Consider the following 15,619-nt stretch of genomic DNA (forward strand, 5'->3'; position numbering starts at 1 on the left):
GCTTAAAATACGCCTCAGGGCGTATTTGACACATGCCACCTCAAGCCCCACCCCCTCCCTTCACCACTGTGCAAACGCACCCCGCGTCGCGTTTTAAATTGGGGGATTAACTCCCCTTGAATCCTGAGGGTCCCTGGGGTGCAACTAGCCCACCAGGTACTTCCATTAACTTCCATTTCCAAATTTATTGGCCCTGGGGACCGCATCCCCCAGGGCCTGACCCCTATTTTAGATTTTTTGTAAAAAAATTTGGAAGGGGGCTGCGTGGCCCCCCTCCCAAGGCCATAATTTGCCCCGGGGACCTCATCGCCCAGGGCATGGCCATTTTTTTAATGTAATTAATTATTGGAGGGGGGCTGCGTGGCCCCCCTCCTCAGGCCATTTAAGGCTCCGGGGACCCATCCCCCAGGGCCGGCCTTTCCATTTTTTTAATATAATTTATTTATATTTGGGGAGTGGGGCCCCGTGGCCCCCCTCCTGGTCCACTTATGGCCCCGGGGACCCCATCCCCCGGGGCTGGACCTCTCTGTTGGGGACCGTGGAGGGGTCCCCAATCCCCCCCATTGCCCCGCTGGCTTCCCCCCTCCTGCGGGAGCCGCCATTGCTTCTACACACGGGGAGCTGCTAAGATGCAGCTCCTCGTGTGGAAAAGCAATCTGCTTTGGTATTTGGATAAGAGAGCAGGTTTCCTGCTCTCTCTTCCAAATGCCAAAGCAGAGTTTGATATGGCAGGGCGGGAGCCGCGAAGCTCCCACCCTGCTTTAACAACTGCAGTGTCCTGGGTTGGGCACCCCGGGATACTGCAGGAGTTGGCCCTGAGGGGTGGTGGTCCCCAGGGCCATGACAGGACTCCAGAGGGGGGGCAGCGCGCAGCCCGCTATTTAAAAAATAATAATTTTGGGCCTTGGGGGTGCTTGTGGGACCCCCTAAGCAGGCCTAGGGTGTTTCTACTCTGCCCCCTTTTCGTGTTTTGTGCATTTGTTTTTCTGTTTTCTTGTACCTCGATACTACCGAGGCACAAGATGGCTGCCAACACTTCCTGGTTTGGAGTGTTGACAGCCAATTAGAATACAGCTCGTGGTTGGGAGGGTCAGCGGATCCTCTGCGGCCATAGATATCACTATTTTTTTACATTTGATTTTCTGCGCAACTACTGAACGGATTTACACCATTTAACAAAAAGAGTTGTTTCTAAACTAAGAGCTACCTTTTTGCCAAATTTGGTGTAATTCCATTCAGCAGTTCGGGCTGTAGTCGTGGCTAAAGTTTTCTATGGAAAATTGCATGGAGAAAACATCTTTTGGGACCCCCTTTTTCTCTGGCCCCGCTTGCCGAATCTCCACGAAACCTTCAAGGTAGGAGCGGACCTGAGTGGGCCACGAGTTATGAAAATTTCGCGAAGATTCGTCAATCAGTGCCAAAGGTATTGGGAATAGAATGTTGCAATTTTCCTATGGTAACTAGGTCCTAACTATAACTACCTACTGGCAACCGCCAGTAGGTAATATATATATATTCATATATATATATATATATATATGTGTATATATATATATATATTGAAACACTATTCAACTCCGTTTTGGATTGAAAAAACGGCAAGCACACAGGTATCTGTTTTCCGAATTTTTATTACAAACCCCTCACCCCTGACAGACACGTTTCGCTATGGAGCTTCGTCAGTGTCAGTTTCAGGGGCCTGTTGCACTTTTACTGCATAGACCAAGTAAATCGCTCAGAGCGAGGGGGAGATACGATAAAAGCATTGCGTACTCTGGAATCAAAATATATTATTGATCTCAAAACCATGGCACCGTGGGGGCTCAATAATGATGAAGAGATGTGGGTCCATCTTTGAAAAATGAACTCCTGATCATGTAAGAATCAAACCGGAGAGCTACTAATAAAAGAGTAACTCAAAGACTAGTCACCTGTAACATACAAAAAAATGAGCTTAGGAATGCACTTGATAGTCTGTTGACACAAAGATCAAAGTAATATCAAGGCCCATTCAGGGCTACAAAACGAACCTGTAAAGGACTGGGACTATGAATGAGGCAATTCATAATAGGAGAGAGAGAAAGACAGGAATGAAGCACATGTCTATAATTTTAAAGAAGGTTGTATATGAATTATGATCATACACTATGCTTTCATGAATTGTCCCTTTATCTGTTCAAAGCAAGTATTCACTTTTTTTTTTATACTTAGTCTTTTGTCACGAGTCTTTAATATTAGCACTAGAGCACTTTATTTGAAATACGCCTACAAAAAACCACATGAAATGTATTAGGAGTAATACACTTTAAGATGGCCACTGCGAATGTAATCTAGGCATTAAACACCATCATCTATGTTGTTGGAACGATAACAAACTGTGGCTTTAAATGGCGTCACTTCGTGTACACAAACTGACACTGACGAAGCTCCATAGCGAAACGCGTCTGTCAGGGGGGAGGGCCGATGCAGGGCGGTGCTAATTCACCAGGCTGGAACACACACAAAGCGGGGCACAGAATGACGGCGGCTTCCCGATCATCCCACATGGGCAGAACTTTGGTAATTTTATTGCGGGCGCACCCACAGGGGATCATGAGCAGCGGACTACAATTCCCAAGAGGCTTAGCATTCAGCCACGCCCGTGGCAGGCATTGAATGCAGGTGTGCTTCAGCTCCATGGAGCTTGCAGTAACACACCACTATGCCACAGATGAAGGGACGTTGAAGTCCCGAAACACGTCCGGCTTGCAAATTTTGATGGGGTGCTTATGTTTTACCCTGTGCTGGCAGTGTGACCAAATAAATCCTGAACTCACCTTTTCCACGTGTGGTCTCCCTCAATTGTGCACCTGCGATGGTTGGATGTTAGCGGCTGGCTACGGTCGCGAGGAGAGACCCCAGCTACAAGTCAGTCCTTCCTGATATCCTCTGATGTCGGGAGTTGAAGGAGCGTGGAAGTGAAGTGGCAAACCGATGCAGGGCGGTGCTAATTCACCAGGCTGGAACACACACAAAGCGGGGCACAGAATGGCGGCGGCTTCCCGATCACCCACATGGGCAGAACTTTGGTAATTTTATTGCGGGCGCACCCACAGGGGATCATGAGCAGCGGTCTACAATTCCCAAGAGGCTTAGCATTCAGCCACGCCCGTGGCAGGCATTGAATGCAGGTGCACTTCAGCTCCATGGCGCTTGCAGTAACACACCACTATGCCGCAGATGAAGGGACGTTGAAGTCCCGAAACGCGTCCGGCTTGCAAATTTTGATGGGGTGCTTAGGTTTTACCCTGTGCTGGCAGTGTGACCAAATAAATCCTGAACTCACCTTTTCCACGTGTGGTCCCCCTCAATTGTGCACCTGCCATGGTTGGATATATATATATATATGTATGTCAAAAAATACCCTTTCAGGCATAGAGTGACAAATAAATAATGCAAAAAAAGAAGAAGCAGAGAACTCTGGGTAGTTCTCAAGTTTAGGTGGAAAGCAGCTCCTGTATAGAGCACTCTCAACACCAGCAACACTCTAGATCTGCTCACCTCAAATGTCTGATTTTCTATCAAAGTCTTTAAGCATAGGATTAGCACAGTGCCATCCACCACGAGATAGAAAAGGACAAAGTCTTTTGCCATTTCTACAGCAAAGTCTTTAAGCATAGGACTAGCACAGTGCTGTCCTTGCCAAGCTGTAAAATGACAAAAGCCATTTACCACTCCAGGCACAGTATTACAGCTTTGAGTTGGTAAAATACCATCCAAGCCAACCTGAAATGAGTAAAAGCAACCCCTGACACAGTGTTTCACTTTAATTAGAGCTCTGCAGAGAGGTATAGCTTTGTCCAGACACAAGGGAGATTCCAGTATAAGTCAAAAAATACCCTTTCAGGCATAGAGTGAAGAATAAATTATGCAAAAAAGAAGCAGAGAACTCTGAGTAGTTCTCAAGTTTAGGTGGAAAGCAGCTCCTGTATAGAACACTCTCAACACCAGCAACACTCTAGATCTGCTCGCCTCAAATGTCTGCTTTTCTATCAAAGTCTTTAAGCATGGGATTAGCACAGTGCCATCCACGTTGAGATAGAAAAGGACAAAGTCTTTTGCCATTTCTACAACAAAGTCTTTAAGCATAGGACTAGCACAGTGCTGTCCTTGCCGAGCTGTAAAAAAGCTATTTACTACTCCAGGCACAGTATTACAGCTTTGAATTGGTAAAATACCATCCAAGCCAACCTGAAATGAGTAAAAGCAACCCCTGACACAGTGTTTTGCTCTAATTAGAGCTCTTCAGAGAGGTATAGCTTTGTCCAGACACAAGGGAGCACCCAGTTTAAGGCAAAAAAATACCCTTTCAGGCATAGAGTGACAAATAAATTATGCAAAAAAGAAGAAGCAGAGAACTCTGGGTAGTTCTCAAGTTTAGGTGGAAAGCAGCTTCTGTATAGAGCACTCTCAACACCAGCGACACTCTAGATCTGCTCACCTCAAATGTCTGCTTTTCTATCACCGAACACCGAAAGACAGTCACTCACGCCCTGGTCACCAGCAGACTCGACTACTGCAACGCACTCTACGCCGGAATAAACAAAAACCTCATCCGCAAGCTACAGAACATCCAGAACGCCGCTGCAAGACTGGTCCTCAACCTGCCAAAACACTGCCACATCTCCCAGCACCTGTGCACACTCCACTGGCTCCCCGTCGAGGCGAGAATCACTTTTAAGATGCTCACCCACGCACACAAGGCCCTCCACGCCACCGGACCAGCATACCTGAACAGCCGACTCAAATTCCACGCACCCCAAAGGACCCTACGATCAGCCCAGCTTTCCTACGCCGTGGTCCCCCGCACCAGAAAGACCAGATCGGGAGGCCGCTCCTTCTTCCTCGCGGCCAAAGCATGGAACGCCCTTCCGCTCCACCTCAGACAGACAACATCGCTTCCCATCTTCGCAAGAAACCTCAAAACCTGGCTCTTCGACAGACCCCCTCCTTGATGGAATGGAACCTGCACCCCCCCTCCCCCCCCCACCCCTAGCGCCTTGAGACCCTTACGGGTGAGTAGTCGCGCTTTAACAAACTCCTGATTGACTGATTGATATCAAAGTCTTTAAGCATAGGATTAGCACAGTGCCATCCAAGCCGACATATGTATGTTTGTATGTATATAAATATATATATATATTTAAGTGTGTGTGTATGTTTATTTATATATATATATATATATATATATATATATATATATATATATATATATATATATATATATATATATATATATATATATATATATATATATATATATATATATATATATATATATATATATCACCAGTTACCTCCTTTATTCCGAAGTAGACCAGGACACACGGATCTCGTTTGCAAAATTTAATAGCAGAGTGAAAAAGTGCGACGCGTTTCGCCGATAAGGCTTGCTCACGCTCGTCAAACAAACAATGACGGCCATTTTTAAAGTGCTCAAAACACACCCCCAGTGTACATAATTCATCAACAAGGTAATGCGGGCTGCCATATTGTACTAGTACTAGTAACGTTGTTTCATGTCACACACAGTGTACCAATATCATAATAAAACATAGTATTATAATGAAACTAATAATGAAAACGTTTGCATGTTGGACAGTATAATTGTTAATCTAAATGCGGTGGTAATACCTCGTGTTTACACATGTTAGATGTATTGCAGTCAAATAGCAATCAGGGTCATAAATGGTTGAACAAATACATATTGAGTCAAATACAGCCAAATAAAACACAAGAACCGTTTATGTTCTAAACCACAAGTCGCTATCACGTGTTGTGTTTCTACACGTAACCCTGGCGGTCATTGGATGCTGTATAGCTGACCCGTGCTACGTCCAATGTGATTGGATCCCCGCTGCTAGGAGACGGGATGTCAACAACCTGCTGGTTGTACCCATTTAACCAACTAATAGAGCCCAAGTGGGCAAGTAATATCGATTAGCACCACGTTGAGGTATCAGGCGTGCACATTGTATCTAGGTCCAGTCACCGCCCCAGTGGGCTAATATTACATAAACCACTATTCATTGTGGAATTCAAAGTTGCTTTCCAATCTATCCACAATTAAGAAAGATCTCAGCCCAAGTGGGCATGCCCAGCCCCCTACCACATCGGGCTTTGACACGATGAGAATATAATGTCCAAATAGAGTAAGTGTCCATGTTCAACAGATTCATTGTATCCAGCAGTACCCCACAAAACCTGTGAAAAAATATATAAAGTTAAACTTATAAAATTAAAATGATTAAAATACAGACAGCAGATATTCTAATTCCTGATATAGATATATATGCTTATTCTTCATACAAATGAACTGACAGTTCCTCACTGGTATTCAACCCCATAGGAGTCAGACATTGAAAGTCAATTATGTACTTAGACTCCAGTTTTCTCATAGAGAGTTCATAATTGCCACCTCGTATTCCCAGATCCACACAATCAATAACCACCATGCGTAGTTTAGTCTCATCCTGCATATGATGTTCAAAGAAGTGTCTTGCGACCGGATATTGTCTGTTAAGATTCCGTATCGCTCTCAGATGTTCTAACACCCTCTTTTTTGCCTCGTGTTTCGTACTGCCCACATACCACTTGTTGCATGGGCAGATTAATACGTACACACTGTATGGGGTATTGCAGGATAGTCTCTTTTTGATGGTGAATTCTCTAGATGTTCCTGGTATCAATAAAGTTTTGCAATCTCTGCTGAATTTGCACGCCTTGCATTTCTTACAGCACGCAAATCCAACATTTGTGGCATGATCTGGTTGACTCTTGTCAGTTACGTAGTTATTGCTAAGCTCATCCCGTAAGGATCTACCCTTCCTGAACGTAATCTGCGGATTCTCACCTAGATACTTTTTAAGGTGTTCATCAGTATTTAAAACATGCCAGTGTTTCTTGAACACCTTTCTCATATCTTGAGATTGTCCCGAAAAGGTTGTAATGAATCTAATTGTTTTAGATTGTGTCTGGGGTAGTTTGGGAGCTAATAATTCATCCCTGGTTTTGCTATTGCTACGATCTACAGCCTTGGCAATTACTTTATTGACATATCCTCTCTGCCTGAACCTCTGGCACATCACAACTTCTTCTTTCTTGTATCCATCTTGTGTGCTGCAATTGCGCCTGGCGCGCAATAGTTCCCCGTAGGGGATGCTGTACACAAGACTCTTGGGATGGCAACTCGAAGCTCTCAAAAGACTGTTTCCCGACGTGCTTTATCTGAAGAGTTTAGTGGTCAAGATGTTGTTAACCACTTCCACTTCCACATCCAGGAATTCCATCTTTGTCTTACTGATATGTTCAGTAAGAGTCAGGTTCAAAGTGTTGATGTTTAATTTGTCAATGAACTGTTTGGCCGAGTTCTCATCGCCACTCCAAATGAAAAAAATATCGTCGATGTATCGCAGCCACAGGGACACATTGTTGAAATCAGCCATCTCTTGGACAACCTGCTCCTCCCACCAGCCTATGAATAAATTCGCGTAGCTGGGGGCGAAGCAGGTTCCCATGGCTGTGCCCTGTGACTGGCGATACATGACGTCATTAAAATAAAAAAAATTGTTGGTTAGATAGAAGTCTATCATGGACAGAAGCATTTGGGAATGTAGCAACAATGAGATTGACCTAGTGTTCAAGTAATGCTTGACTGCCTTTAGACCATGTTCGTGTTGAATACTTGTGTAGAGGCTGCTGACATCTGGACCTAGATACAATGTGCACGCCTGATACCTCAACGGGGTGCTAATCGATATTACTTGCCCACTTGGGCTCTATTAGTTGGTTAAATGGGTACAACCAGCAGGTTGTTGACATCCCGTCTCCTAGCAGCGGGGATCCAATCACATTGGACGTAGCACGGGTCAGCTATACAGCATCCAATGAACGCCAGGGTTACGTGTAGAAACACAACACATGATCGCGACTTGTGGTTTAGAACATAAACGGTTCTTGTGTTTTATTTGGCTGTATTTGACTCAATATGTATTTGTTCAACCATTTATGACCCTGATTGCTATTTGACTGCAATACATCTAACATGTGTAAACACGAGGTATTACCACCGCATTTAGATTAACAATTATACTGTCCAACATGCAAACGTTTTCATTATTAGTTTCATTATAATACTATGTTTTATTATGATATTGGTACACTGTGTGTGACATGAAACAAAGTTACTAGTACTCGTACAATATGGCAGCCCGCATTACCTTGTTGATGAATTATGTACACTGGGGGTGTGTTTTGAGCACTTTAAAAATGGCCGTCATTGTTTGTTTGACGAGCGCGAGCAAGCCTTATCGGCGAAACGCGTCGCACTTTTTCACTCTGCTATTACATTTTGCAAACGAGATCTGTGTGTCCTGGTCTACTTTGGAATAAAGGAGGTAACTGGTGATATATATTCGAGGCCAGTCGGTGGCCTATCCAGGACCGCGCCACGACAACCCAACGTGCGCAAACCGGCACTGGAGGAGAGAAACTGCATACGAGGTGCACGGGCTGACCTTTTGTGTAACAACACCGTTTGGACCCAGCTGAAAGAACGTCAGCGTGGGGGATTTTCCAGAAATTGCACTACGAGCGCAACTTGGATGCCCAGACGGTGAATTGTTAAAGACTACAACGGAGGAAAAGCGGAGGACCCGGAGAGGCGTGCTGGCGGAGAGCAACAGGGTGGGAACATCTTGAAACTTTCACGTAGGCGTGCAAGGTACGGGTTCTCTGCCTACCAACGTTACTACACAAGAGTAGGCGAGCGTGTGGAAGCTGACAGGTGATCACAAGCTTTCAGATACGCACGGAGATTGTTTGCTCAACTTACATCACCATGGCAGGTGAATTGGACTCTCGTCGCAAACAGACAGCGGACAAATTATTCTTCAACATTGCTGGCACAAATGCGGAGCCAGCTCAGACCTCAGCTAGCATTGGTCAAGAAATAACCCTGAAAACGAAATTAAGTCTGTTAGAGAAACTATATAAAAAAGAACTCTCCAAGTGGTGGGAGGCGGAGTCCCTATCCAGATACATCGAAGTCAAACGTGTCCCAAGGGGTCTCCAGATTTTCACTATCCCAACATATGAAGATCCTGATACAGACATGATAAATGAATGGTCTGACAATACTTCATCCTGTTCGGTAATAATGATGAAAATCCTTGTGAAATATGCCCTAAAAGACCGTGCCAAGCTTCTCAAAGACATAGAGAACCTCTTAGCGGAGATTGAACCTCTGATGACGAAGGAAGCATTGGAAGAACATCTAAAGAAACTCAATGGGAGAATGGAGAAACTGGAAGAAGAGATCACGGCGAAAAAACAACGGAAATTTATAAGGGATTTCAAAGATTACCAGTCTGGACGTACTTTAACATTTCAAAAAAAGTACGACCATTTGTTTGACAAAAGTACAGGGATGGCGTTAACTAGTCAACAGAAGTCGGGACCCAACATTGAGGTAGTGGAGAGTGATGTGTCCGATGGTAACTTGTCAGACGCTTCCAATTCGGGCATCACTCAAGAGCCCGCTGCGACTGCCAATAAAAGGGTGAATTTTTTAGCCCAGTTTCAGATGATGAGTCAGAACCGGACAGATACCTTTCAGGGGGAGAAAGGGAATCAAAGAGGTCGAGGACGTGGAAGCAGAGGAGGAACAGGAGGAACAAGAAAGCAAAAAAGAGGAGGATTAAACGCCACAGAAGCTCCAATGGGAATGGCGACAAGGAGCAAAAACACGAAATGAATATGACTGTGGTGAACCTTTCACACCATGTGCTAACAGAAGGTGAGAAAGAGATCTTGGCACTTGGCCTTTCCTTCTGTCCATCACAAAATATGAACTTTGCCCAGACTCGCATAGACTTGTTTTTGTTTGCTAGGAAGTTAAAATTAAAAAAATGGTTCTGCACTAAAATCAAGGATAGACCTGCTGTATTGGCCAGTAATACACTGAGTAATCTTGATGTAGAGGACATTTTTCTACTAGAGGAAATTCATGGTGATGATGTAAATATGAGAGAGGAGCCTGATTAGGAAAGTTGGGGTTTGGACTTAGATAACAACCCAGGGTCTAAATTTAAACCTAGAAGTGTGTTCTTACCAGCAGTCCAATGTGACGCAATTGATGTGTTTGAGACGGGTGTACTAAAAGATTGTCATATGGTTACTGCATTTCTATAATATTGTGTTAAGTTAGCATGAGTTTATTAAATGTTTAAACACCAGATTTTCCTTCGGCTTCAGTTTGCACACGACACCTAATTGTTATTGTAGCTTTCAACCTAGACGAAAGATGTGATTTATTTGAGAATAATATGTTATTGCTCTGATATCGGTCGTGCTTGGTACACTTGGTACAAATGTCTGCACACTGAGAACTGCACCCTCTAGGAATAACCTAACACAAGGTTGCTGAAGGCCTGATCCTCGCACCATATTAGACATAACACAAATAATGTTGCTGCCAACATTGGGCTCTACGCGGGTTTAAGATAGAGTTACAGGGAATGAATCAACACACTTGATGCTTCGCATGCAGAGAGCTGGTAGCTGTTGATGTGATCTCCTCCTACTGAGAATTAGAGGTATGGGCCCGCCCTGCTAGAACCCAAATGAGACCTTCTTAGATATAATATAATATGCTAAATAGGGTGCGCGAATTATAGGTGATACAAACTTTATATAGATTTTGCATTATAATATGCTATCACCATTCGCTTACTATGGATTAGTGACTATGCTGCTAACTCTGATTTTTATAATATGTATGTTGGTATTATACAAGATACTGCGTTTGAGAACTTTGCATTGAAAAATAAACATTTCAAGCTTGCACGTGTGTTCTTTGCCTCCCAGTTTCGGTTTGTAATGATTATATAACGAAAGAGTGTTCATGTGTTCCACGATACCTGAGGTACCCTAAGTTCATGTTCTGGATTGTCTAAGTCATTGGTAAGGTATTACTACCGATGAGACACTGTAGCTAGCTTGGTAAGGGGATTTCTGATACTAAGGTGAGTTTTGGGTCACCCTAACTCACCCAGGTTCTAGATCTCTGTGCACAGTTCTGTGGGAGAACGGAAACCCTGCTACATGGCGCCCATACTCTGGTTGGCCTTATATCATGACACTCGAGTAGTATATCATTCAAACCTTAACGCCTACATTCCGGTTTCCGGAAAACGGCAGTGTCGGAAAAACCTACCTATTTGTGAAATGGGTCTTTTTCAAGCTTGATTCTATCTAAAAACGGTTTCTGTGAATTACTACCCAGTTGTGCTACAAAGTAATCTTTGTTTTTTCACTTTCCTGTGCTGACATGGCACAAGCCGTGGACATCCCGCAGCATAGTCGCATTGCGGTGCGTGACCACTTGCGGGCTTATAATGTCCCTGTGGAAGGCTTGGCTGTTGTTCTAGTGGTGAGTGCGGAACATGCTTACCCGTACGAACTATTTTATTCGTGGGTTACATTTCCGGCGGTGAACGCTAATTCTGGTGTTTTCCACTCATACACTGCTACGGCTGTACCGGCTGCGTATGCTCCGTACAGAGCACTGGAAGTTCCTATAGACGCTTGGCAGCATGGAGTTTGGTTTGGTGGCGCCCTACCACACGCTTTAACCGCTCCGAGGTTGGGTCCTTTGTCCATTCCGGGCACACCTTGGCCCGCTTTGGCTGGATTCACTCCTCACCCTAATCGTGCCACTTGTGGCATAGCTGATCTGCGGCAACTTCATGAAGTCACAGTGGCAGTGATTAGAGCACTTGTTCATTACACTAGCCGTAATGTTCAAGACGTAGCCCCTAGGGGCGCACAGCTTCGTGCAGAACAGGCTGGTTTGAAAATCAACCCTGTCATGGTGAATTCCGTGATGGGCAAAAAGCCGCAGGACAAGGATGATTTTCCGTTCTGGCTTGCAGAGAAATTCGGCTAGCTAGAAGCTGTGTTTCCTAATACGAATCCCGGTGATAAGCACCGGATTCTTACACTAAGTTTACCGAAAGATTTGGCACCTGAGCTTGTTGACTGTGAGACCTGGGGTAAGACTTTTGCGGCGGTCTATTCGAGGTGCTACGGCACCCCGTCTGTGACCAATCTGGGTGCGGCCCTTAAACGTGTTCAGGATGAACACGGACCGGAGTCGGCGGTCGAATTGGGTATGCGCCTGTGTGGCACCTTTGATGTAGTTTGCGATCTGATCCTTGCAAATGTCAAGGGAGATGCAGTGAACTTTCAGGTTGCTAACGCTTTGGCGTTGGTTCCCGAGGCCGAGAAACCCCGTCAGTTGGCAAGGATAATTGTGGTGGCTTATAAAATGGTTGGCCGCAATGCAAAGGGGCTTAAAGTTTTTACTGACAAAGAGAAAAAGCAGCCCCAGGGTCAGTCTTCGGAAACTAGTGGTCAACCAAAGTCCAAGAAACAGAATTGGCCTAAAAAGCAGAATCAGGGTAAGCAACAACAACAACAAACACAGGTTTCTGCTCCTGCGTCTCCGTTGCCTGCGCAGTCGGATCGAGTTTATGATTTGCGTGACCGCGCGATGATTAAATCACCTGAAAGGTTTCAGGCTTCTGACCAATGCTCTCCTCGTTCCTTTTAGGACTCATCGGCTCCGTCAACCGGTGGTGGAGGGGGCGGCAGGGGCCGGGGTGGCCAGCAAGGACGTGGTCAGCCCCGCCCGCGTAACGGTGGAGAGCAGCAGGAAGGCGCTACGCCCAAGAGACCACAGTTTGCCACGAAGAAAGTCGCCGCCCTGACAGCGCATCGTTATGCCCCAGATAGTGAGAACGCAGCTTCGGAATCTGACGTGGGCTCTGACCTTGCTGGACAGCACGGCAGAGATTACCATAGTGAGAGAGGCCCTCCGTCCACTGTTGAAGGTGACAGCGACTGACACTTATGTTGTAATTGAAACTGCTGATACGCATGTTGCTCCGCCTGAACGTCTTTTTGAAATTCTCCTGTTAATTGAAGGTGACATGCAGCGAACTGTAAAAGGGGTATTTTGGGAAAATCTTTCGTCTACGTATGACATTCTGTTTTCGGAGGCTGACTGGCCCCCACCTTTTGTTCTCGCAGCTCCGCGAGGGGAGGAGGTGATCCTCCCCAGTTTCGCGCACACTGTATCGAGAGTGGAAGCGCTGCATTTTGCAGAAGAGTGGGCTCTAGCGCTTGCGCCGGCTGTGTACCGCAATCAATGTGGCTGGGATAAATTGTCTCCAAGCCATGAGATTCCGTTACGGTCTCAGCCGCAGCCTCAACCTCAATATCCCATACGGCGTGAAGCCAAAGCTTCAGTCGCGGCTATCCTTGAACAATTGGAATATCAAGGTGTAATTGAAACGTGTGTGTCACCGATGAATAACCCCCTTTTTACTGTAAACAAGCCGGACGGCTCATATCGTTTGGTTTTCGGATTATAGGCATTTAAACTCGCATTGCCGTAACTGCGCAGTGCAGAATACTCATGGCTCTGCTTTAGTGAATAGTCTTGAGCGTAAACGGTTCAAAACCACGCTCGACATTTCAAATGGTTTTTATGCACATAGATTAGATGGTCTAAGTTCCCAATGGACCAGTTTTACATGCGGCGGTGTGCAAAAAATGTTTCGACGTCTCCCAATGGGCTATAAGAATAGTCCTGGGGTCTTCTCCGCACGCATTGTCTCTCTTCTGGAGGGCATCGACCCAGTTGCTTGTTCGTATGTGGATGACATTTATCTCACAGATGACGATCTTTGGGAGCATCTGTGTCGAGTAAATAGCATAATTTGTAACTTTGCAGATATAGGTTACAAGTTTAACTTTGCAAAGTCGCACATTGCAGAGTACACAGTGTTGTTTCTAGGCTACGAGCTGAACAACGAGGGAAAGGGGTTGGCACCTCACTTCCTGGAGAAATGCGCACAGCTGCGCTCTCCAACAACACTGAAAAAATTACAATCTTTACTGGGCTTTTTGAATTTCGGGAGGACTTACATTCCGGAATATGCCCAGCGTATCAAGCCTTTGTATGCTTTGATACAACCATCTTTCTCCAAATCATGCTGGCTGCCTGAGCATTCAGCTATTCTGCAGTCTTTGCAGGCTGATTTGCTCGCTTCTGAATACTTATAGACTCGTGATAACCAGACCAACCTGGTGATAAGAATTATCCCTGGGGCGGTGGGTTTCACGTACCTGACTTTTAATGAAGGAGATACAGTACCTATTGCTTACAAGTCACACTTGTACACTTCGGCTGAACTGCGTTTTTCCACTGTGGAGAAAGTTTTAACGGCTGTGCAGATGGCAATTCTTAAAGAACGTGCCCTGTCACAAGGAAAACGCATGTTGGTTGTTACCCCGTGTCCTGCCTTGGAGGCAGTTACGAAAGCCAGTGTACCAAATTCCAAAGCTTTGCACCCTCGGTGGATTCAGTGGGCTGTATCCTTGACATCCCAGGATGTCACGTTTATTTTTGACGCCACTTTACGGTCACAGGAGTTTTTACAGTATGAATTTGTTCATCCTGCTCCTTTAGCAATGCGGCCGTTGGAGGATTTCCATTGTATCATTTACACTGATGGTTCGGCGCAGGTTGCGCATGGCTCTAAACATGCCTACGTTTCCGCATGCGCCATTGTGGTCGGTGCCATGGTGAACGATGAGTTCAAGTCCGGTGTCGTGCACACGCAGACGCTTGGGGACTGCCCCGCACAATTAGCAGAGCTTCGTGCTCTGATGCTTGCATTGGAGTACGCAGATCCTAGTGTGACGACTTTGATCGTAAGTGACTCTTACTACTGTGTCCAGTCTTACAATGAAAACTTGTTCTTTGGATTCAGAATGAGTTCCGTGATTCTAAAGGTAGCACAATAAAACATAAAATGATCTGGGTCCGAGTGGCGGAACTTAAAGAGAAGTTGCCACTCGTGTTTGTGATTCATACTCTCGGCCATCAGCGCGTGGGGGTCCACGCTGTTGGTAACTCGCTTGCTGATGAAGCAGCGAAGTCAGCAGTATCAAAATACTTAGTTGCAGCAGTCACGAGATCTAAAAGCAAAATAGATGATGACATCTTGGCAGCTGTAGCTGCAACAGAGAAGGGAGGTAAATATCCTGCGGGGTTCCCTTCTAAATACACATACCACTTAAGTCCCGATAAGGTTCCTTATGTGAAAATTCCTGATGTTGGCGAACGTCTAGTTCCCAACTCGGATCGCAGGGCTGCTTTGATTACAGCGGCTCATGAAGGTGTGGCGTCTGTGCATGCGGGCGTCTCAGCCACTGTAACTCAGCTACAACAGAGGTTCTGGTGGCGGGGACTGTACAAACAGACGCGCGATTATGTCCTTCAATGTGACATTTGCCAGCAGATTAAACCTTCAACTGCTGCGCGTCCGCCTCAGACACAGTTGTACATCTCTAATAAACCGCTTGGATGTGTTTATTTGGATCACTGCGGTCCTTTTTCTTCTGATACTACATACAAATACATCTTAGTAGCAGTTGATTCATGCACACGCTTTGTGTGGGTATGGCCACATCGGAGCGCTGATTCACGGACTGTCATTAAGGATTTGCG

At 45.5% G+C, this 15,619-nt stretch overlaps 1 protein-coding gene across 1 annotated transcript; it reads left to right on the forward strand.

Annotated features, from left to right (window-relative positions):
- Nucleotides 1-8,878: 8,878 nt before the first annotated feature.
- Nucleotides 8,879-9,808, forward strand: LOC147689034 (uncharacterized). The gene is given in 1 exon segment (XM_086939999.1): nt 8,879-9,808. A coding segment is annotated over 1 exon segment (930 nt).
- Nucleotides 9,809-15,619: the final 5,811 nt, after the last annotated feature.

Source organism: Lissotriton vulgaris, chromosome 10 (genome assembly GCF_964263255.1).
Source record: "Lissotriton vulgaris chromosome 10, aLisVul1.2, whole genome shotgun sequence".
Taxonomy (NCBI): Eukaryota; Metazoa; Chordata; class Amphibia; order Caudata; family Salamandridae; genus Lissotriton; species Lissotriton vulgaris.